The sequence below is a fragment of the Pseudoliparis swirei genome, chromosome 24 (genome assembly GCF_029220125.1).
Source record: "Pseudoliparis swirei isolate HS2019 ecotype Mariana Trench chromosome 24, NWPU_hadal_v1, whole genome shotgun sequence".
In the NCBI taxonomy this organism is placed as follows: Eukaryota; Metazoa; Chordata; class Actinopteri; order Perciformes; family Liparidae; genus Pseudoliparis; species Pseudoliparis swirei.
The window spans coordinates 7,719,668-7,743,725 of record NC_079411.1 but is presented as its reverse complement, the minus strand read 5'-3'; the positions used below and the strand labels follow the sequence as shown (position 1 = coordinate 7,743,725).

The window sequence follows — 24,058 nt, the reverse complement described above, 5'->3', positions numbered from 1 at the left end:
TTTGTTTTACTCTATTCTGTTCCATCTAAAACCAAGAGACCAGTTCACACTGCTATTTAAGAGCATTAACTTGGCAGCTTTGTTGCTTTTGTTGTCCATAGTGTGTCTGCAGCATTAGGATCATACTATAAATGGTTGCGTGCTGGTGTTTGTGCCCAAAGAATAAATCCTGTCTAGCTTTCCACCATCGTGAAGCTGTATTCTTTTGTGTGTGTTTGAATGCAGTGATTTCACAGGGTCCTTCCTGAGGGTAGATGTGGACACAGACTGCTGTACATCACCTTATTCCATACCGCAGAACAATCCCTACTTCAACAGCACCAACCAGCCACCTGAAATCTTTGCTCATGGATTACATGACCCAGGCAGGTGAGTGAACCTCAGCAAAGTCACAGTGAAGAACTAAACAGGCAAAAGAGATCCACTCTTCAAAATACTGTACAACCGACTCAAAAGTTTGCTGCTTTTTGGTCGACAATCAGAAGCTTACATGTTTAATTACTGCAGAGTCTATACAATTATTTCTTGAAAATAGTTTGTATGCCAATTTTCCACCTTGTAGTTGGCGGGTTTCTGTGTGTCTCCTGTATTCATCCTGTATTTTGTTCTGTAGGTGTGCAGTGGATCGGCTTCAGACGGAAAACGGGAGTCTCCTGATCATCTGTACGGATGCCAGTGGCAAAAACACATCAGCAGGAAGAATACTGGAGATTACTCCAGGGAAAGATTATGGTGAGTTAGAATTTCCATACGATTGTCCCAAACAAAAACAAAAAAATATGTATAGATGTATATTTATCCTTTTTTTAAAGTTTGGAATATATAGCTACAGATAAAAAATGATTTGTTCTTTTGTTTAATGTCTTGAGAAAGAAATATAAATATATTAACTTCTTGAATAATCGGCTGAAAATAACATATGTTTTTACGAATGTCTTTCATTTAGTAAGAACATGATATTTTGGCAACACGTTCAGAGAACACCCCCGGGTTGAGTGCAGAGACACTGAAGGTTGAATGTAAAAATGATGTGATCTAGAAAGATTCCCTTCTTGTGGAGTGTGGATTTGCCAAGGGAATTTGAGATAGTGTCCACAAGTACGATTTAAAGCTGTCAACAACAATAACCGTCTCGATGATGGTTTAGCATAGCCTTCTTCTCACAAAAAAAAGGAAAAGACTGCCGTTTATTCCAAATTGAATGGCTGGTTATCTTTGCCACAATGAGATGTTGTTTTGGCAACCGCAATTATTCCCTCAGCCGTGATTTCTCACTCTAGTTCAAAGTGCCGGTTTATGCCACAGACAAGTTACCCAACCTCAAAAGTGAGTACAGTTGGGACATAAGCACACAAAGTCTTGGATCATACATTTGGAAAGACAGCAAACCTCCATTCATGTTTCCTTCTGCCAAGACAACTGCAATACAGAAAACATTACACAAACTTTATTAAACAAATGAATAATAACTTTGTGAGTAAATCAGTAGATTGGAACCACTGGGATGCAGGATGCAGATTGATGGATGACCTGGTTGATACAGAGATTGCCTCCATCATAAAGCGTAGTTTACTAGTGTTGCATGAAGGCACCAGGGCCTAAAGCCGACCTTTTCTCTCTCTTGTCCGTCCCCAGAAAATGAGCCTTCTATCTACGACCTGCAGTCCAGTGGAGGAGCACCACCTGTGGGGGGCTTCATCTACAGAGGCTGTCAGTCTAGAAGGCTCTATGGCAGCTATGTGTTTGGGGATAAAAATGGGTAAGAATGAAAAAGGACTGACTGTAGACCTTTTCACAGCAGACATGTCATTGTCGGAAAAAGCAGACGGTGTATTTGATAACATTAATAATGGCTGCATTCCACTTAGGGGAGGGATTGTGCTTTCTGGCTCACTTGGCATAGCTTACTGGGACACTTCATGTAACTGAGCTATCGGCAATGTTATCATGTTGTTATCAATTTCAGCTGGGCTTTTCATACTATACTATAGACACGTCAAAATGTCTGCTGTGAAAAAGGTCTGTATGAAACATTGTCGATGAACTGAAAATGATGTTGCTACGTGTTGTGAAATCTCGATTGACTCCCTGCACACTTGTTGACTGCCTTTATTCTAAAGACGTAGTAGTCGTGTCCTTATCCTGTTGGCGTTAAAGTGCATTTGATTTCTAAGTTATCAGACAATAATCTTAAACCCGTCGGAGATCCACATGGCACGTTCTTCTCTTCTCGAACGGAAAATCTGTTCCTTGCGTCGGCATGTGCCAAAGTAAACACGAAGTTCCGTCCACGTGGGGGAAAACAAGTTCTATGTCACTGTCACCACTTCGTCACGGCCCATTCAGTGTAAATGGAGATTAGACATCCTGCTCGGTGCTGTTCACACTTTTCTTTGGTTTGTAATTCATCCTACTTTGCTGATGTCGAACACTGACGCTTGAGTCAACAAAGGAAGTAAATAGCAGGGGGCGAGTACACTATCAGGAGTTGGCACTATGTTTAGAACAATGTGTGGTCGGTTAATTTTGGGCATACTGTTGTGGCTAAGTGATGGCTCCAGCATGATGTTTGTTTTGAAACTAAAAGCTGAGGACTTAAATAACACCATGTGAGACACGGAGTGGAAAAGACTGATGGGTCAATGAACCATGTTGCATGAAGTAAAAGTTGTCCTTGTTTGGGATCTCAACTGGAATGTGTCTTATATTGCAGCAAATGAATAGTTTTGTATTTCTCACTATATTATGATAAACTGACAAAGTAATGAATGCAGTAATTCACCTACTCTTGTGTGTTTTGTTTGTCTCAGTAACCTGCGGATCCTCCAGAAGTCGACAGTGCCAACACCCGCTAGTGGGGAACAGTGGCAGGAGAAAGCTCTGTGTCTGGGCTCAGCGGGCTCCTGTGGCTCCATGCTCGTGGGACACATCTTGGGCTTCGGAGAGGACGAACTAGGTCAGTGGGGCAATGATAAGAAACCGACGCAGTAATGTAGACTCTCTCATTTTCGCTCTTTTTCTCATCTCTCTCCCTTTGTTTTGTTCTTCCTCCCTACAGCCACATTATTGACAGAAATGTGTTAACATACTTTCTGAAATCCCTTGTGGGTTTTACAACACGAACCCCTGAAGGCGTGTTGGCCTCAAATGATGGATGGAAAAACTATGGAAAAATCATGGCTTAGTTATTTTGTTGTATATTTATCAATGGTGCACATGTTGTGGCATTTTCCAGTTGGTTATTCAAAAATGTGTTTTTGTAATGTTTTGCACTAACACAGTGGGATGCATAAGAACACGATTTTAAATCTGTACAAATTGCAACACCTATCCCACACGGAGTAACACTCAAATCTACAGGGGAACTAATAGCGTTTCTACCTCTATGGCACATTCCCAACAGGATATTAAAGAGTGTGTGTACTTCCTTTTGGATTAATTGTCATTTCCATAAGATAGTAACGCTACTCCAAAAGACCCACTTATGAGCTGTGTTTAGGGCCACCCACAATGCAATGTTTTGCATGGGTAGAAGGATGTGTTACTGTTTACCTGGAGGTAGGGGGCTGCAGCTAAGGTAGGGTGAGCTGAGGTGAGCAGACTAATATGATACAGAACATTTTTAACAGCTACACCCCCACCAGACACAGACGGATCATTAACTGCCCGCTCTGGTGTTTATGATTAGCATAAACACATGATGTGGCTCACGCCATCACAAATGTTTAATCACAGTTCTTTCCAAGGCTTGGAGTTATTATTTGACAAGATATTTTAAAGATTCCTGAATTTGATTTTGAGTTGTGCAAGAATCATCCTGGATGTATGGGCTCCACAGACACATGTTTAGAATTTGTCCACTTGTGGTATTTTCTTTTTGGCTTGTTCCTCATTAAATTATCTGCTTGGTTCCCACTCATGATATTCAATTGCTCAGTTAAACCTTTTCTTATAGTCCTTTGGCAAGTGCTTCAATGCAGAAGCTTTCGCCACACTCATTCTCCTCATGTCCTCTCCTTTTGTCCTCTTGTCATCATTTGCTACCTCTTGTCCCCTCTCCTCATTTTGACCCAGGTATAACATGAATGGAAGAAAGTTTGACATGTGACATATGCTGCACATTGAGAATCTGTAATGCAAACAGTGCTAATGGCCCGTTTCCATGTGACTGTTCCTATTTGCAGGTGAAGTCTACATACTGGCGAGCAGTAAAAGCATGGCGCAGTCACACAGTGGGAAACTCTACAAGCTGGTTGACCCTAAAAGGTACATTAAGAACTGTTTCGGATGGTTTGTTACACATTTGGAAAGGGGCTTTGAGTGAACTTTATTGTTTCATCCATCAATTGTTTATAAACTGTTGCGGTATATAGTTTGGTCTCAGTTTAATAATAAGCATGTGAACCCTCAATCTAAATAGACCAGTAAATGAGCTCACCATCCCTAATTCCATGCTGGTTTTGTTTTATGGTGGGAGTCCAATGATTTCACATACATCATAGCATACAGGACACTCATGCAACTGACTCTCATGAAACCATGGATCTATAGTTATTCACATTTCACTGCAGTGACATCTTTTCCTCACCACCTCCACACGTCCGCTCCACACACACTAAACATATCGCTGTCACCAGGACTTTTATGCCCTTTAACAAGTCATCACATGACTACCTTCCTGAGCCAAAACAAATGCTGAGCAGTAAGTGGAAAACAAGCATAGCATTTCAAAATGTTATTGTAAAGTATTGCTAACAGAAACACTGATGAGCTGGCTGTGTTAGTGTCAACTTAATAATGATTGCATGCTGGGTATTTTCACAGTATTTGACAGTAGAGTTCATTCTGCTGAGAGGAATAAAAACACAAAGGCACCTGTTGTCATACACAGAGACGTCGACATATTTTATATCAACACATAGTAACACTCGCACAAGCTCATGCATATAACATATAAGTTTTTTTTAAAATCCAGCACACACACATAACTTCACTCTGAGGGGGGCAATCCACTATATTTCCTTGCAGTCTAATGCTTAATTAGTTGATGTTAAACAACTGGAATTGTGTGGGTAGTGCTTCATGATTCAAATGTGTGTGTGTGTGTGTGTCACTGTGCCATAATCCTAACCATATGCATGTCAGTATTATAAATTATTCTGATAGGGATGGAACTATAAACTATTTGTGCAAACTATTTGTACATGTTAAAAACATTTGTCACTGGAGATGAGAAAATATCCAGACGGGGCATGAATTCCTCTCACATAATACGGTCGGGAAGTATATGCATATTTGTCTGATACACTAAACTTTGCAGTATGGAAATCGCTGCAAACATAAACACACTTTGTAATTCAAACTAATTGCATATTCATTTTCAAGCTGAATCCCCCCCACCATGTTTCTGGCTCTCTTCTTATCAGTAAGTTCTTGCAGAGTTGGGCCATCTGCTCAGGCCAGTGAGTGGGTCAAGACCAACTTTAAACATACTGAATGCACAAGAAAAGTCCTGAATTCTAAACACTTCTTTAGGTGCAATTTGATGAAGAGAGGCAGATAAAGTAGGAGAGGCAGACTCAGAGAGAGAGAGAATTAGCATTTTTTAAGAATCACAATAGAAACAGCTGATTATTCCTTGGTAATCACAGTGCCACCCAGGCATTAGCACAATTAATTACGCCCCAGATGTTTCAAAGGATCCCTGGTGGCTCGCTCCATATTTCTGCTTTCTGGCATGACTGCTAGATGCATTTCTCCCAAATAACAATTCTTTCCACCATCAAGTGGACTTGTTTAGTCTGTGTGGACCCTGTGGTGTTGGAGTCTTGACTCCTCATACACTTTGGCTTGGTTATTATGATCTTGTTACAGCGAGGATGGAGAGGGGTGACGGGGGAGTAACTGGGGTAGCTAACATGTCTGACCTCAGCGCATTATCAAGTCTGGTGGTCCTCCCCTTTTTTCTTTTCCATACTGCGAGAACATCTGGACCCTAAAGCCCTCTCATAAAGAGGTTTGTTTTAGAGTATGGTGGTTTTTGTGGTCCAGTATAGCATCTAGCACTGTGTTTGGGAATATAGAGGGAAAAAGAGGAACCGTTAGGGAGGCCGGCAAAGGCTTACAGGGAAACATCAGCCATAAAATCCCTCAGCAGTGTTTGTGTAAACATGTCCTGGCCAGATGACTTCATTTCTAGGTATTTGTTTGTCAGTTGGAGTACCCCTCCAATAATAAATAGGCCACCATGCATTTTGAAACATGCTGAATGTGTGTGGTGTGAGGGTGTATGTGGGTGAGAGAAAGAGTCAGAGAGCAAGACGGGGCTTGTTTGTGGTATAATAGTTCGATAGACATATTTCCAACTATATAGTCTCTATATTGTGGCTGTGACATGCAGTTGAAAGTTTTGAAGCAATAGTAAGTGGACCTTTGAATTTAGATTCTGTTCACCGTACCCCGATCCAAAGTAGTTCACATATAAACAAGGTAGAAAACAAAAGATGCTTATAAATAAGAATTTCTTTCAATGTAAAATATGTATGTCATATCTGATTGAGACACAATCTAATATTGAAGTTTTTCTTGCTTATTTTCTTTTTCTTTTCAACAATACTATTTACGATATTAAACCAAAGCAAAGCAGAGGCCCTTAGAAAAAATTATACTTTAGTTTGGCTGTGTTTCCTCGTACTGTAAGCAGGCAAGTTTAGCTACTATATAGTCCCATTGAGTCTGCATTTAAGAACATAATTGCATTATACTAATGCCAGGAACAAGTATTGCTCCAAGCAATGCTCGAAAAAGAAAACAGAAATAACCTAACAAAGAAATATATTATGATACAGCCCAAAACCAGGATTTGTTTGAGCCCCTCTGTGTTTACTCAATAAGTCATGGGAGTCATATAGCAAAATGTATCATATAAAATTGAAAAAGCAGATGTTGTACTTAATCCATGCAGTTGGACACAAACATCTCTGCTCTTACAGTTGGTCCTCTGCAATAGCGTAATTATAACACGCAGTATAGAGCCAGACCTCCTGCTGGTTTCTGGTGTAAAATGCAATTTGCCTTTCTATTTGTTACAGCCCCCCCTCCCCCTCCACAGAGTAGAATGTAAAGCAGTATTATGAAAGAGTTTTCACACGTTCACATTGTGTCCGCTGCAGGCCGGACTGATTGAATTACTGTGTGCAGAGACCTTAAAAAGACACAGCGAACTTCCAATAGGGTCCTGAGACCTCCTTTATGGACTGCATTAGCCATAGAAGTCACAAATCACTGTATATGTGCCTCTGTGTTTTTGTGTGTGTGTACAGATATACACTGTGTGGGTGGTGCGCACACGTGAACATGCACATCTGTGAGCCTGTGTGAGCGTGTGGTACGCTAGCTCCCAGCACGCTGCAGGAAAAAAAAAAGCCTTTTCTTTATTTTCCTATCCCTCCTAAATCTTCCTACATCTCTGCTGTGGTCCTCCCCTTGACAAAGCTGCTTGCCAGTCGCACTGAATAGCCCTGGCTCCTACAATACACAGTAAATTTCTTGCACAATTAAAACAAGGAATGAAGCTACAAAAGAAGCCCCCAAACAATGGAGTCAGATGACAAAACAGCAAAAGAGACCACACTGGGACGTTTGATTAAACCATTGTTAGGGCGCACAATGTACACCACTCCACAGCCCTTTTCTCACATATACCTCATGTCAATCAAACAGGCCCTGCGAGCCAACAAGCTAAACACACACACACGCACACAGGACACAATAATTAAACCGATCAGGAACAAATCTGGAGCAGAGCATTCCCACTGCTCTGATTGCACAGGCTTGAATGCATGTCAGTGTTATGATATGTTAGTGTTCAGCTTAGACAGAAGGGAGGGCTTCTTTTTTTTTTTACACTAAACACCTGCATTAATCTTCCTGATTATTATCTTTACAGCTGTGCATTCATTCCGGAACTCGTATGCCTTGCTCACTTTCTACTCTATTGTCATTTCAATTATGACATGGTCTCCAATTTAATTGTGATTTTCATCAGTCATCATCCTCTCTCTCTCTCTCTCTCTCTCTCTCTGTCCCTGTAACTACCTCATGTGTGAGCACTGTCGCCCTTCTCCCACTCCCTTGCTCTCACACATACACCACCCCTCCCAAAGTTGATAAATTCCCACAGTGGCTGTTGACCCAGCTGCCTTTGTCAAGTGGCGCTACCAGCAGGTGCTGTTTTCACAGCCACCCTGGCAGTCGTACAGACTGTTTAGTGGCGCTGCTGACCCCTGCCTGCTATTAACAGTGTTAGCTACACCCCCCCCCAATCCTCCAGGGACTCTTACTCTTTCTCTCTCTCCCTCTCTTTCTGTTTGCTTCCCTCCTTCGCTCTTTTTTTTTTAACTGCATGCAGCCTGCAACAACAAAAGCCAGCATGGATGGAGTCTGGAGTTGGGTGCTGATGGGAGCATGGGAATCAACCCCCCCCTGCCCTCCATCATCCAAATTTAAAGCAACTTATCCTCACAGAGCCACCGTATTGTCACTGCACAGTGCCGTTGGCCAGTGTGTCTGTCAGAATATTTGCAACACATTTTTTAAACCAGGAAGTAAATACTAGCGGAGTTAAATCAATACAGTATCTACCACACAATATTGTAGTTGCAGTCATTTAACTAACAACTGACAGACTCTATATGAAGCTTAAACACGTGTCTTCACACACAGTAATAAAAGGCCAAACAAATATTATATTTTCCCAGCTACTGAAGGTCAGAACAGGTGTGACTCAACAAACTTGCTACCATTTCCCCCACTAAGCCCTGAGTGAATGCATAGTTAGCTATTAGCTACCATTACCATGGATGAAGCATTACATACACACTGACCTCACTACTGATGCTCTTCAGCTCCCATAGCCGCGCACCAGTTGCCAAACCTGTGTGTCCTTCAGTGTCAGGAAATTGTGTTGCCTTATGAGCCTTTTACATCAGTGCAGCAGAACTGTTCAGACATCTGTAGTTCTCCCTGTCTCTCTGTTACAGACGCAAACACAGACAGTGTGTGTGGGCAGTGGGCAATAACAGACGCCTCACATTTGAGTGTTATTAAGCACTGTATTATTTCCAGATTTTTTTTTCCAGAGTGTGATGTGAAATAAATCAATTTCAGCTCATCTGGGCATCTGGATGTTTGTCTTCATAAGGAATAACGCACTTTGCTTGCCTTTGATGAATCAGTCTGTTTACAGCTCTAATTATTTTTAGAACAGAAACTATTATTGGATGCATATGTTGCCCAAAAAAATTTGAGGCATTTCAACAAAGGCGGTACATTGTTGAGGGGTTTCTTGAAGGGAAACATGGTGTGAATCAAGATCAAATATGTCATTGTGTCATTATTGGCGGTACGCTCCACATTTAACCTGATCTAAATAAAGAAGGCCAGACTTAACCCTCCGACAAGAGGGACAACATGTTAATGTTTTGCATTCCCTCTCGAGTAGACTGCTTGAATGATAACCAAGAGTATTGTGGGTCTCAATTAAAGGATTTGGGAATCAATGTGAAATGTCTAAATATTCCTAAGATTCTCTTATCATACACCCACTACAAACCAAAATATATCAGTTGGTAGAACGTTAGACTGAAAATCGGAAGATTGCAGGTCCGACCCTGAGTTTCATCAGAAAGGGCTCAACTGCATTCTGTTGTCCCAGTACTCTGTCCCAGTGCCACGTGACAAATGTGTCCCCCACATATTGACTTTCCCTCCTTCTAACAACCGTTGCAGGCCTCATGCCCCGAAAGAGTGCCAGCGTCAAGTGGAGCCTCCAGAGCTCCTGATGACCGCTTGTTCCAGACACTGTAAGAATGGACACTGCACTCCTACGGGCAAGTGCTGCTGCAGCCCCGGCTGGGAGGGACCCTTCTGCCGAGTTGGTGAGTCTTCTTAAGGAGATTTGCATCTGCTGCTTTCAGAGGAGCATCATGTGAACGAATGTCCATGCGTTGTTACTTTCCAGATGTTTAAGTGAGGTTCATTAATGCACAACATTGCCTGCCACAATATACAAACACATATTTGAACTTAAATCCAGAGCACCGGCATCTGTTTCTCCTCATCTTTCTCTGACTTACCGTTTGACCACTGTGTTTTCTGCTCTCTCTGCGGCCGCAGCCAAGTGTGAACCGGTCTGCCGCAATGGAGGAGTGTGCATGGAGCCCAACAAGTGCCTGTGTAAGAGCGGCTACTCTGGGGCCCAGTGTGAGGAGAGTGAGCAGGGCATGCCCAACGACCAGGAGAAAGACGGCATACTCGACCACATCATTGACATGACCTCGTACCTCCTCGACCTGACCAGCTATATCGTATAGGGGTGCGCAGAGGGGGGCTGCTCCTCGCTGTCATCCTCACGTTGACGCAAATCTACCTACCACCACCAGCAGACTCTAACGAGGTGTCCTAAATATGGCCTCTTAATCTCCTACACACACACACACACACACACACAATCCCCATCAGACTGCTTTTCATCCTCGTCCTCATCACCATACCAGACTCGTCCTCTTTTGCCTATAAACTACATGCTCTTGAGCACCAGGCCTGGCATCCAAGCCGTGTTCACACTTTGGAGTGGCCTGCAGAAGGCGGAGGAGATGATTTGCACGGCCAAGTTATGGAAAATCCACTCGGAAGCGTCCTGTCTCGCACAGAGGAATGCTCACTCACGGCTGACTCCACAGGAACAGAACATTTTTAACCCAAGACTTTGGATCTCTTCAGGGGCTATCTGTCGTATTATTAAGACCCCTCGATAAAAGGGAGTTTGAGGCTTTTCAGTGGAGACAGTTGATTGTTCAGGGCTTCTTTAAGGATAAATAGTTGTCAGGAGCGGCGTGGCTCCAGATCCAATTTATACTCATGGTCCATTCAAAATATATGTCCCCATACACAGACTTTGAAGGAACATTCTGCACCTCTGACGTCTATGAGAGTCGTGGGTCCTATAGAGCCTGCAGTGCTTTGTGCTATACTATTCTAAAGGCACTAATACCGGAGAGATGGACCGTGTCGTCTCACTTCAGATGTTGTATTTAGTTTGTGGGCACATTGTCATAAAAAAGCTATAATAGTATACAGTGTGTATACTTTGTTTTGCAACATTCACTTGCTATCAATGTACAGAGTGGATGAACAACAGAGGACTGTCACCGACACAGAAATAGGAACTAAGTGAGACCGTTTTGTCAAAGCCAGTTTCATACAATCTGAACAGAGTTTCTGGCTCTCATGCACTGTATTCATTTTTTGTTTCATTCACTTTATTATTCAAAATGAATTAAAACATGTATTAAAAGCGCAATGAGAGTAGTTTAACATTCCCATGTACACACCACACTATCACAGTTATCATTTATCAAACTCCTTTCATGCGTCACACACTGAAATTGAACCCAAACTCAAAACTATAAAGGGAAGAGATAGCGCAGTGATGTATATTTCCAATAGAGCTTACCTAAGTACTACTTAGCATTGCAAAAAAAACTCGTAAAAAAACGAAAAAAAAAACTATAGCATTACTATTGTTATCATAGAGGAGGGTTTATTTTTTTAAGCGTAATAATATATGGGAGAGAATGGTGTTTATAGAAAGCAGTTTTACACTAAGCTTGTCAGTTCATGTCATTTCATGTTCTTGTACTTATACAAATGCAGCTTTTTCCTCTGTTAAGAAAGACACGTGAGGACAAGTTTCTTTTTATACCCCCCTGCCCGCCCTTACTGTAAAAGTAATGCATGTCTGTGCCTGGAGAGTAATTCGGAGCAGTTGGCTGAGCCCATCCATTTCATCTGGTTTCACTAGCACTGTCAGAAATGTGTCTCTGTTGTCAGATGATCAAACGTCTGGTCAGGCCACCAAGTCTTGGCAGATCTTCTCTGTGGAGAGCAGATTTAAGATTAAACTAATGATCCGTCTCATGGAGATGATGCCGATTGAACGTCTAATGAACATCTGACTCCTTCTTGTAGTCAGAAAACAGTTTAACTCTGACTGGGAGGGCTGGAGCCACATTCACGTGTTATGTCTTTTCGGATGCCAGACAGAAGTTGATTCAGATGCAGCACACATACATGTTTGCCCATATTCTCCATAAACTCCACCTTTTGATCTTTTGTCATTCATTTATCAGTCATTGGGTTTCACATTGTTGAAGGCAAACATTTGCAGTTTTGCTCTCCTCCCAACTTTCACTTTGAAAAACAAGTTTCCAAGTGTCATAGTTATTTGAGGTTCAGTGTCCGTTAAAGATATGTCTTTGTTCCTCATCTCCCGCCTCGCTTGTGTTTGCTGAAATAAATACTACCTGGTCAAAATGGAATTCATGCTGTAAAATGGAAAATTATCATTTCTTTTAGCACTTAATGTGAAAGTTGCATTGTAGCTGCTGAGACGGCGTGGTGTGAATAGAATAACCATTTTCATTATTTAAGTAGTTACACAAATAAAATAATTATTTAAGTTCTTCTATGTTGTTTTTACCATTGTACTGTTTGTGACAATTTTTTTGTATTCCTGTATTGTAAATAAAACTAGGGATAACTTTGTTTCTCTACAGAAATATCAATATGTCTATTAAAATTTATAGCATGTCTGAAATATTTGCCTCTTGTTTTCATGTTGAGATTTCCAAATTTCTGATGCAATTTAGTACTACTTTAATTATTGTAAAAATAGAAATTTTATTGAAAAAAAGGAAATTAATATAAAATGTCTCCATGTACTTTTAGAGAATCAATAACAAAACCATCGCACCACAAGTCCTACTATAGTAGCTGTTGTGGAGCTTTTGATAGCATCACATGACCTTCATCAGCAGTGAGAGTTGCCCAGCTGTGATGGGAATATATAATAAAAGATTCTTCACTCTTCTATGTGCACTCATCTTGACTGGGCCACATATACAGGACTGTCTCAGAAAATTAGAATATTGTGATAAAGTTCTTTATTTTCTGTAATGCAATTAAAAAAACAAAAATGTCATGCATTCTGGATTCATTACAAATCAACTGAAATATTGCAAGCCTTTTATTCTTTTAATATTGCTGATTATGGCTTACAGCTTAAGAAAACTCTAAAATCCTATCTCATAAAATTTTAATATTTCCTCAGACCAAGTAAAAAAAAAGATTTATAACAGCAAAACAAAATCAAACATTTGAAAATGTGTTTCCAGGTGTTTCGAGTTAATTAGACGATTCAAGTGATTTGTTTAATACCCTACTAGTATACTTTTTCATGATATTCTAATATTTAGAGATAGGATATTTGAGTTTTCTTAAGCTGTAAGCCATAATCAGCAATATTAAAAGAATAAAAGGCTTGCAATATTTCAGTTGATTTGTAATGAATCCAGAATGCATGACTTTTGTTTTTTTAATTGCATTACAGAAAATAAAGAACTATCACAATATTCTAATTTTCTGAGACAGTCCTGTATGTGTAAGGAAGACCATGTGATAAGATCAAAAGCTGCATAACAGCTAATGATGAAGCTCATGGTGAGATTCATTTGTCAACGCAAAACTCAAGGCAAAGAATCATCTTCAGTCCCAACTTCTATATCCACATAAAGGAAAAGTGCTTGAGTAAGGAAAAGCTCACCATTTTGGGTAATGTGCTATTTTGTTTTCTCACAGAATGTAAGATGAGAAGATTAATATCACACTTCGCTTAACATAAATACTTAATTTATCTTTCCAAAGTTTAAAAAGACATGAACTAAATCGGCCTAATGAAGCTTCGCGTAAATTCAGACAGGAAGACCATTACCCCTCACACCAGCCTTTCATCCCTCAGTCCGATAATCATTTCCCACACATGCGCACTCATTACTTGCTCGCGGTCATTGCTCGGCGCTGTCAATCATGACTCCAGCTGCGCAGATCAGCTGGTCCACTCTATCCAATAAGCACGGGGAAATGAGGACATGGCGAGCCAATCGTCTCGCTGCTGTCTCGTTCAAATATGACAGTCTCTCTACCTTCAGTTCATTCAGGTTGCTGTCATGCACCCCTCCACCACCCCATCTCCAGCCAGTCTTCAAGGATCCATCAGCTTCAACTCATCATTCCATCAGCTCATCAGCCACCACCAGGTCTGGACTCCACGGGGGGGATCTATCTCGTTGCTGATCAGGGCAGTCAGCCCTCAACTACAAATCTCCCCGTAGAGTCCAAGCGCCAAAGACTCTGAGACTTCACCATTGCGCATCACATGTTAACAATAAACATCCTTTCTTTATTCATGGGTCTTACCAGATTGAACTAAAACCTCTAAAGCTCACTGATTTACATGTTATATCTAATTTCTTTCCTTCGAGAGGATGCTTCAGGAAGTCACTCCTTCCAGCCAAGAAATAGCTTTGAACATAACACAAGTTATCCTTTTTACACATATCACAGTGTAGTATTATATAATGTTACATGTTTATTATGTAGCTTTGAAAGCACTGGGGTGGATTATTTTTTGTATTCGTGTTCAGGTGCCGGCTAGCCGTTTACCCCTTGGAGGTGACATGTGCTGTCATTTTGAGCGAAGCTAAACGGTCGCGAGAGGACGATGTATATTTACAGGTGGCAGAATAGTATTGATCTCCTCGTCTAACTCTCTGCAAGAAAGCAACAAATGTGTATTATCCAAACTGCTCCTTTGAAATGTGTTTTTATTTATTTATCTGGGAACCGTTGTTTGACGTGTCTCTCTCTCACCTGTCTGTCTCTATACTCTCACTATTTTATACATGCATATATAGAAGGGCAACACAAACAAAAGAATAAAAAAAGCAATTCACTTTCTCTCTATCATAACTATTAGGAAAGTATTGAGATATTACCGATCCAAAAAATGAACCTTGACCTACAATCTTAGTCCAGACATAATCTGTTTTTATGGGACTGTAATGTATAAGAACCCTGTTTTTGGTTGCGGTCTCATTTCTGGTAAGCCAGCTGCAACATTTCCACTGATGGGTTGTCCTCCAGCCAGGTAAAAAGAGTGGAGAGAAGGATGTTGAGAAAATGTTTAAGTTAAACTCGGGCCAACGTGGCAAAGGGCCTTGGCGGGTTTTCCTTTCGACTCCCGCTCGAATGGAAACGCTGCCCGCGGAGTCGACAGCGACGAGAGAGCGGAGATGGCTGCTGTGTCGTCATGCAGCGTCATGGCATCGCTCAAAGTTCAGCCTGACACAAATGTTCCCTCATTTGAAATGGAAATTATGCGCTCTGTTTTTTTTCGGAAAGACGCAGCACACACGCTCGTGCACGGAGGGACACACGCAGAGAGCCACCACTGATGGCAATATTAATTTCCTTCCCAAAATACCAACGAGGCTCCGTGTTGTATACTGATAGTGAGTGGAGACCACCCAGCTCACTCTGGTCCTCACTTGCACATACAGTGCACGCGCTGCCATATTTAGAGTAATGCAATACTAAGTTGTCTATGCACTGTTCAGATCCAATCAAAATTGCATAAAGTGGAACTGTCCAATAGTGCTGCGAGGTCCAGCGTATATTTGAGTTTATACACTATCTGTGGCATGAATCATTACTTTTCATTTGGAATAGTTTTCCTTTTCCTTCCCAAAGGGCTCTTGTCTGGCTATCTTTCCCAAACAGTGTAACCCAGTACTTTGAATAAACATGAACAGCCTGTATACCAAATATTTGTAGGACTGAGATGGCTGGAAGTGCATGCTATAATATTGTATACATGAGTGAAAGAGTCAGCACAAGCAATACTTATAGGGTAACAGGAGGAGACGGGAAAAAACAATGGCCCTGGGATTAAGAAGAGACACGTCATTTATTTTGTGCTCATCCAGACGAAAGTGAACAATTTGTTTTTCTGTATTCACTTTGTGTGTTTTTTCTCTCTCTGTAGTGACGTATTTAATCCTGGGGGGGATTCAATAGGCAACAGCCGCTTTGTGTCGGGACGACATCTCTCTTGTGCCTCGCAAATGAAACACATAAATAGCTAATTGATAAAAGATTATTTTAAACCTCACAAATATTATGAATGCATAATGTAGAGCAGACAGCGATAGTTACTGGAACACATGTGACTGTGAAATTCCTGCCGGCCACATGATCGAAGTCGAGTTGCGAAGTGGGAAGAGCAGCTTGTTTTGCAAGTATTTTCCCTTAAGGGAACAAAACATGGTACCATATTTGCTGAATGAATCTAGAATTTAAGCTGCCGATTGTTAGCTTTCTCAACAGTATCTTCTTAACTTTCAGCAGCTACTTTCTAACCTAAACGTTCAGTGGGAGTCACAGTTAACTCCTCATCTTGTGTTTTTAGACTTGTACCTTTGACTTTTGACTTAGTTTGTTAAACAGATATTTGTTAATGCCTTTGTTAATCTTTTCTACATATTATTCAAACAGAAGATATTTATTTAATCTTTATAATCAAATGTGAGTCATCTAACATTGTATTTAAAGAAAATGTATGGACTCACAACTAGTACAATACACTACGTCATTTGACAAATGTGATGGACAACATTTTGCCTTTGCAATTAACTTGGAGAGTACAATTGTATTATTAATAATTATATGGATGGCCAAAACAACAAGAATATGATCCACGTTTAATTTTTTTAATGTTATTATATATATTCAGAGTATCTTTACCAAAGTTATCTACCGAGTATAAAATAATGTTATGAATGATCCTGTAATTTGCACCCTGATCGTGTAACTTGAACCTTTTTTCAAGATTATACAGTCATTGCATCGCAAATCTTTTTAGAGTTTTAAATGTTCACTTTACCGTGCTGAGTGCCGAGTGCTGAGTTCATGTTCAGGCGCCAGTATTATAGAACCTTTTTTCATTGCAGTCATATCCAGGAGGAGCACTGCTCGTGTAGGAGAGGACTGTGAGTTCAACAGCATTAAGTGAATATGTACGTGTGACTGTGAGATGTATATTTCCAAACTGCAGTGTGCACGTGGAGGTAAAACACAACACAGTGCGGGTACAGTACTGTGATTTGAGCAGTGAAAAAACATATATTTTGTACCCAAACATGTGTTTTAATGACATAATTGCTTCATGGCATTCTCAAAGTTTTCTAAATATATCAATTGGGTGTAAATCATCAAGACTGGTCGTTGTCATAAAAAAGAATGTCCACCATATGCTTTACGGTATTCTCTTTAACTACATAAACAAACACAAATAAGTAACTTTACCCCACATTTTCCCTGGAGGCACTGCTCCTCCATCAAAGCCACATTATAATCCATTATTCCTCATATTGACTACAAGGATTTGATTTTTCTGATACCACCCATGTCAGCCATGACCCTTTTCTGGAAAGGTCTCACGATCCTCACCACGACTGTGACATCTCTTGAAGTCTTTTTTTGACTCTCCCTGCACCATGAATAACTGTTACCACTTCACCACCGCACCACAACATCATGGTTAAATGTACATGAGATTAATATCATGTGTTACCTTATGAAGTCATGATGTCATGAAGGGGAAAGATCTGTGTTTGTCCACAATGGCACAGGTCTCCTGTAATTTTGTATATAAATCGTGGCCTCCAAGTTGCAACATTTTCAAGGTTTCTTCCATTTTTTCCCCCTAGAGGGGTTATTTGGGAGTTTTTCCTGATCCGATGTGAGGTTTTGGGACAAGGATGTCTATGTGTACAGATTGTAAAGCACTCCGAGACAAAATTGTAATTTGTGAAATTGGGCTATACAAATAAACCGAATTGAATTGAATTGAATATATTGAATAATATGAGAATATTGGATCTGGACTGTAAACATGTGTGCTGGTTGTTTTCCTGACTCCATACCTGCAAGTGTACATGTGTGTGAATGTAAAATCCCCCAGTTGTATATCTGGTTGTGTCACACCCCCAATTGCATCGTGTATTCTGTGACCTCATGTGTTTACATCTTGGCTTACTCGGTGAGTACTACTGCTGAAACGCATGACCGAGGCAGCTGAAATCTCATATTCCCTGGCCCCGATCACTTACTGATGAAGACACACTTTCCGACCAGCCTGCTGCTGCCTTTTCCTTCTGCCTCACTTAACTCTCGGCTTATCACATAACAAAACAAACCTCAGTTGACGACCACCTTGGAGGAGTTTTGGGTGGTTTTGCAAGGCTGTTGCTTTTTGTGGATTTTTCATTATTAGCTAAGAGATTTTTTTTTCTTTTGCCTTCTCGACACCTTCACTATCTCACATTTCAATCTCAGTAATTTACACCAATTTCCCATCCTGAAGCACCGCCTCTTCTTCTTTATACCAGCTCTTGTATTCATGCTCCTCGTTCATTTCTCCATCACCCTTCCATCACTCCCCCTTCCTGACCCCCCCTCACTCTCTCGCTGCTCCTGGATTCAGAGCTTGTTTACTCTCCCGGAGCACAGCACTGACTCGCATCCATGAAATGATGCAATTAAGGTTCCCACTGGGGCTCAAGCTGTCATGTTAACACATGCTGAACCCCCACAGAGGGCTGAGAGCAGCTCTGAGTGTTGGGAGACAGGTAAGACTGGTGGGGGTGAGGGGTGGTGGTTCAAAAACGAGGCGATTTTGATGTCCTGTATGGCAGAAACCATGATAAATGACCACACAGCATTAAAAGGAAAGGATTCTGAGAGGAAACATCAGCTGCGTGTGTGTTTCTGACTCCAAACAAGTCTGTTCCTATGTATGCAGCTCTAGCATTTTGTCAGGAGAGAAATTGAAAGAAGGGTTTAAAGACTTAAATAAAAGTATTGATTCATTTTATTTATTGAGCACAATTAAAAAGTTCAACATGCACATATGAGAGCAGTTTCCGTCGATGACTTCATGTTACGGTGGTAGATACTCAGCAATATCCCCCCAATAGAGCCTCGCCACCTTGGTGGTGAACGAGTGAATATATCAGATCATCTTTATTGATGTCATGTTTGACGAGGGTTTCCTGACGTGCTCACTGGACAGTACTAACTCCTTCTGATAAAATACGGAGGTGGTGGTTCAAATCCACAGGAAGCTGAAGAGACAACAAGAAAGGAAGATATGTCCAACTTTTACAGCAACAAGATGATTGGTTTATCTGAAAAGTATGAACAGCCTCAGTCTGCTGGTTAAATTAGTGTGATAGGCATATATATATATATATATAGAGAGAGAGATAGATGGATAGATCGATAGATACATACATAGATAGATGGATAGATAGATAGATAGATACATACATAGATAGATGGATAGATAGATAGATGGATGGATAGATGGATAGATACATACATAGATGGATAGATAGAGAGAGAGAGATAGATAGATAGATAGATGGATGGATGAATAAAAGGTGTGTGACTTTGCATGTACCGTATGTTTCTGTGTGTGTCTGTTCTATCCGAGCGTGCGTGAGGCTGTTAAAGACAACACATCGCTCTTTGTCTGCTTCCCCTCCATGTGATCCTCAGCAGGGCTAGGTAAACAATTGATGTCGGCTGGAATGGACCACCTAAGTATAAGTTTCCATGTCGGGGTATCCCCTCAAAGCAAAGCAAGAACATTTTCCGAAACACATTAACAAGAGTTATGCAAATGGTTTACGGCAGCGCTCGTGTGGCTGTATTGTTATAATAATCTGTATACACTGTGGCTCATCTTGGCAGGGCCCTTTGTTTGCCTTCACTCTTAATCTGCAGGGCTCATCTTGAGCTTACATCACTCAGAGTCAACAGATGGACATCCGCAGCCGCCTCACTGCTAACACTAGAGCTGACACTGGGGTCAAATAGTGTGTGTGTATGTGTTTGTGTATGTCAAAGTGTGCGTCAACCGAAGCGTCCAAGCCAAGAAGTGTCCACGGATCACCTGATCACAAACTAATCCTGTTCTCTGTCTCTCGTTTACAACAGAAATAGCCCAGAACAATGTTCTGATGACTGTGTTCTCGCACATATTGAATTTTTTTTCAAACACCGACTTCCCTCCAGAACTTTCCGGCCCTACGAGAGAGAGAAAAGGGAACGGTGGAAGGAAAAGAAAGAAAAGCACAGTTGCGTTTTCTGTGATTGCAAAGATGTGGTTTCCTCTGACTGAAGTGGGGCCATAGCTTGCATCAGCCCCTCTGTCTGTGTGTGTGTGTGTGTGTGTCTGTATCTGTGTGTCCAGGCCAGTGAACTCTGCCAGATGACTGCCGCCTTGTTATCTGTACAGGCACTGTTTGGGACAAACAGTTAATCACACTAGAGTTTGGGGTCTTGCACAAGTGATAGCACAGTGACATACACACGGGAGTAGCATGTAGAGTCGAGCATGAACCAACATGGATGGGGACAAACGCACACACACATCTCTGCATGCAGATTCTCAATTGTCCCACGGCGGCGCGAATCTGAAAGGTGCTCTTACTCTGTCTTGCTTGGTTAATTTCTAGAAATATTTTTTGACATTTCTGGATTTTTCTTCGCTGAGAGTATTGAGAAGGTTCATGACTCACAGAGCGGGAGATAGTTAGCTTGGCTTAGTGTAAAGAGCATGTCTCTCTCCAAAATGATTCTACCAACATCTTTTGATCTCATTTGTTTCATCCGTACACCAACAGAGACGTAAAACGGACCCTTTGTGTCATGTAATGTTTCTTCTAGCGCCACGATAACCTTAACATCTTGGTTTTTCTCACCCTTTTGGTTTAGACATTTATGTTGAATTGTAATGGAGCTCAAGCGTAAATGTATCCAGGAAAACCCTTCTTCTGCATGCTTAGACCTATTTGGGGGTGGCTTTAGCTCAGTGGGGTAAGAGGGCCGTCCTGCAACCGCAGGGTTGTGGGTTCGATCCCCGCTCTCCCCATTAGTTGCAAGTTGAAGTGTCCTTGAGCAAGGTACTGAACCCCCAGTTGCTTCCCGGGCGCTTCACCGCAGCCCACTGCTCCTTAACAACTAAGGATGGGTTAAATGCAGAGAACTAATTTCCCCTTGGGGATTAATAAAAGTGTATATTCTAGTTTATTTCTCATATCCTGCTTTTACTCCTCTTACGCATGGGTACTCATCATTTCCTGCCGTCACTGTCTGAGGCTCTCAATCCTGATATCAGCTGTTATATCTGTCTAATAGTGACACATCTTCATTGGTAACTATATCACCTTGCTGCTCTCTCTCTGCTCTCTCTTTTTGAATAAGATTGTAAGAATGCTGCTGTTTTGTGCATACATCTCCTCAGCTTCATCAGTTGGTCGGCCTGCGTCCACCAGTGTCAGGACTCAATGGTAGGATTGATCTCCACACTCCCCTCGATGATAAATCTCCCTGTAATCTAAGCACCACAAACCTTACATGAGGTCTACATTCTAACTTTTCCATTACCTATAAAACTACAGACATCAGCCTCGGATGTACTTTGTCTCGAATAGCAAATGTGAGCATGCTAACATTGAATGGTGAACATGGGAAACATTATATCTGCTAAATATCAGTATTTGGCTGTGCCAGCCTCACACAGCTGCTGGCATGGCTGTGGCTGTTTCCCACTGCTTCCAGTCTTTATGCTAAGATAAGCGAATCACCTCGCGGCGTTAGCTCCATACTTAATGTACACACTCGAGAAACTGCCAAGGAACAAACCCTCTGCAAGAAAGCAAATAATTGCATTTTACAAAATGTTGAACTTCAAAGCTTCAGATTAACCTTCAATAAGAAAAAGCTTTTTAATGATTCAAAATGTAAATAAAATATTCTCTTAACTTGTGCTAATGAATTAACAGTTACTATGAAACAAAAGAGGCAGAGCAATGCTTGGTAAACAAGAATGCCTTATTCTTTATGGCTCTGCTATAACCCAAAAAATTGCAACAGTGCATTGCCTCTAAGTCAAACCCACACAATCACACAAATGCACCCCCATAGCTCCAAGTCCTGCATCAGAGCACACTCTACAAAATGAATCATAAATACATCTAGTTATATAAATGGTGGATTACAGAGTAAACATGCCCTTCTACTCAGAGAAATATTGAACTGAATAAGAAATATTGCTCATTCCTTCTCTGAAAATATTGCCCATTCATTCTCATCAGTGCCACATAAGGTAAACACACATAAGGTGAATCATTTTCTTTGGCAATGCTCTGGTGTGCTGCCTTGCCATTGCCAAAGCCCTAATCCTTGACTGCCTGTGTTGGTGGTGTGTGTGCATCCTAATCTCTCCAAAGCTCTGTATCTAATGGCTGCTGCCTCTCTGTACACTGTGTACCTCCAGCTTGACTGAAGCCTGGCGAGCAGAACAAAGTGGTGACAGGAACGGCTTGTTACACAAGCACACCGGGAAGGAAGGCCCGGTCGGAAATTATGTGACAGTATAAAATGTGGAAATATTCATGATGTTATTGCAGGTACTGTGGCTTTGAAATGGAAAAATATATATGTTTTAAAAATATAAAATGCCTCTTGTTGACAGACATGACGGATGTAAACAAACATATCACTACATCAGAAAATATTTATACAAGAACTGTCAATCAATTTAGTAGAAATAGCATATTGTGTTTTAAAGTGTTATGGTGGAGCTACACATGCATTTACATTATTGACTTATTCCTGTGTTTTTTAGACTTCCATCATGCATCAATCCTTAAGCTTTAAGATTAGCAGAAAACAGTGAAAAATGCAAATTGTTTTCTTGGTATAAGTGAAGCAGATCCCTCCTCTTGTAACACAACATATGTTTCTTGGACTTCTTGAGTTTCCTGAAACAAACTTTTGATGTATTAATTGTTATTTCAACACACTGACATAAGATTTAAAAATGTAAACATGTGATGACTTAATTAATCCAACAATTGAGCCACAGTGAATGTGTAAATGTAAATGTACACATGTCCCTGCTCATAAAAGAAAGACGTAGCGAGAGAGAGGATTACAAAATGCTGCACCTGCACCGGGTACTCGGCATCATGGTGATGGATAGAGTGGGATTCCTCCCTATTTCTCACCCCAAATCAGTTTCATTGTCCTCCTGCCACAGCCATCCCTGCTGTGCTCATCAGACCCTCGCAGGTGTCCCGTGTGCTGACCTCATCCCTGACCTTTACTCTTTAACCCCTCACACCTGGGCGGCTCCTTTGCATACTCACTCCGAACTCCGACCTCAGACTGTCCATCATTCTGGGGGTCACCTGGTAAAAAAATCAACCAAAAAACCTATGTTAGCTCTGTGGAGATGAAGCTCCCCGCACAGCTACTCATAAAGTAGAGAAACACCCTTAAAACAATCGCACACTCTACTGACAACTTTGATTTGTATTCAAGTTTCATCATTCTTTGCTATTTTCTGCAGGGAGGTTGGCATATAAACATAACCAGGCAAGAGGTTATTTATATCTACAATGTGTATTTAGTTTCCTATTGATTGCCTTTGGGTTATTTAAGAGCACATTAAAACGTGTTGAATGTCAGTTTCTTACATTTCACTTGGAAATCGAGAAATAAGCACGCAGATACACTCACACATGCATACCAGGCACGTGCACAGATAGAGCCCTAGTGGTGCTCAAGCACCTGCCCTTTTGCCCTGGATGAGAAAAGTGCCCCTTCTGCTGGAGCCACATTTTTTTTTTATTCATCAGCATTTAAGAATAAAAGTTACTCTCTCTGTCATCAAGTCTCCCCAAATGTGTTTTGATATCCGACAGTAAATTTATTTGTGTTCTTGTGAGAATTTCGCCCCGACATGCTCCGGGCTCACGTATGTTTATAAATGTCACGAGAATTTATGCTAACAATGCAAGCTCTCGGTGTCATGCTATCCTTGTGCCTCATTGTTTTATGTGTTATGTATCTCTTTGTTTGGTCTGTTCCAGTCTTACAACGATCAATCTTGTAGAAAACAGACAACACGGTTCAGCTAAAATAGTTTTTATTTTCAGTAAATAGACATCACAAGTGATTCAAACTATAGCTTCTGGTCTTCATCACTTTCAAAAACACATTTTCGCTGCTAATGAATTTCGTCTTG

The 24,058-nt window shown here is 41.1% G+C and overlaps 1 protein-coding gene across 1 annotated transcript in view; it reads left to right on the top strand.

The window, feature by feature from the left end:
• Positions 1–12,658, top strand: part of hhip (hedgehog interacting protein) — a 30,760-nt gene extending 18,102 nt beyond the window's left edge. Inside the window, exons 7-13 of the mRNA XM_056410133.1 lie at positions 226–369; positions 614–732; positions 1,636–1,759; positions 2,811–2,956; positions 4,185–4,266; positions 9,790–9,938; positions 10,177–12,658. Of these exons, the coding sequence (XP_056266108.1) occupies positions 226–369; positions 614–732; positions 1,636–1,759; positions 2,811–2,956; positions 4,185–4,266; positions 9,790–9,938; positions 10,177–10,373 (961 nt within the window). The 3' untranslated portion in view covers positions 10,374–12,658. The remainder of the gene's footprint in view (positions 1–225; positions 370–613; positions 733–1,635; positions 1,760–2,810; positions 2,957–4,184; positions 4,267–9,789; positions 9,939–10,176) is intronic.
• The last annotated feature ends 11,400 nt before the right edge of the window (positions 12,659–24,058 follow it).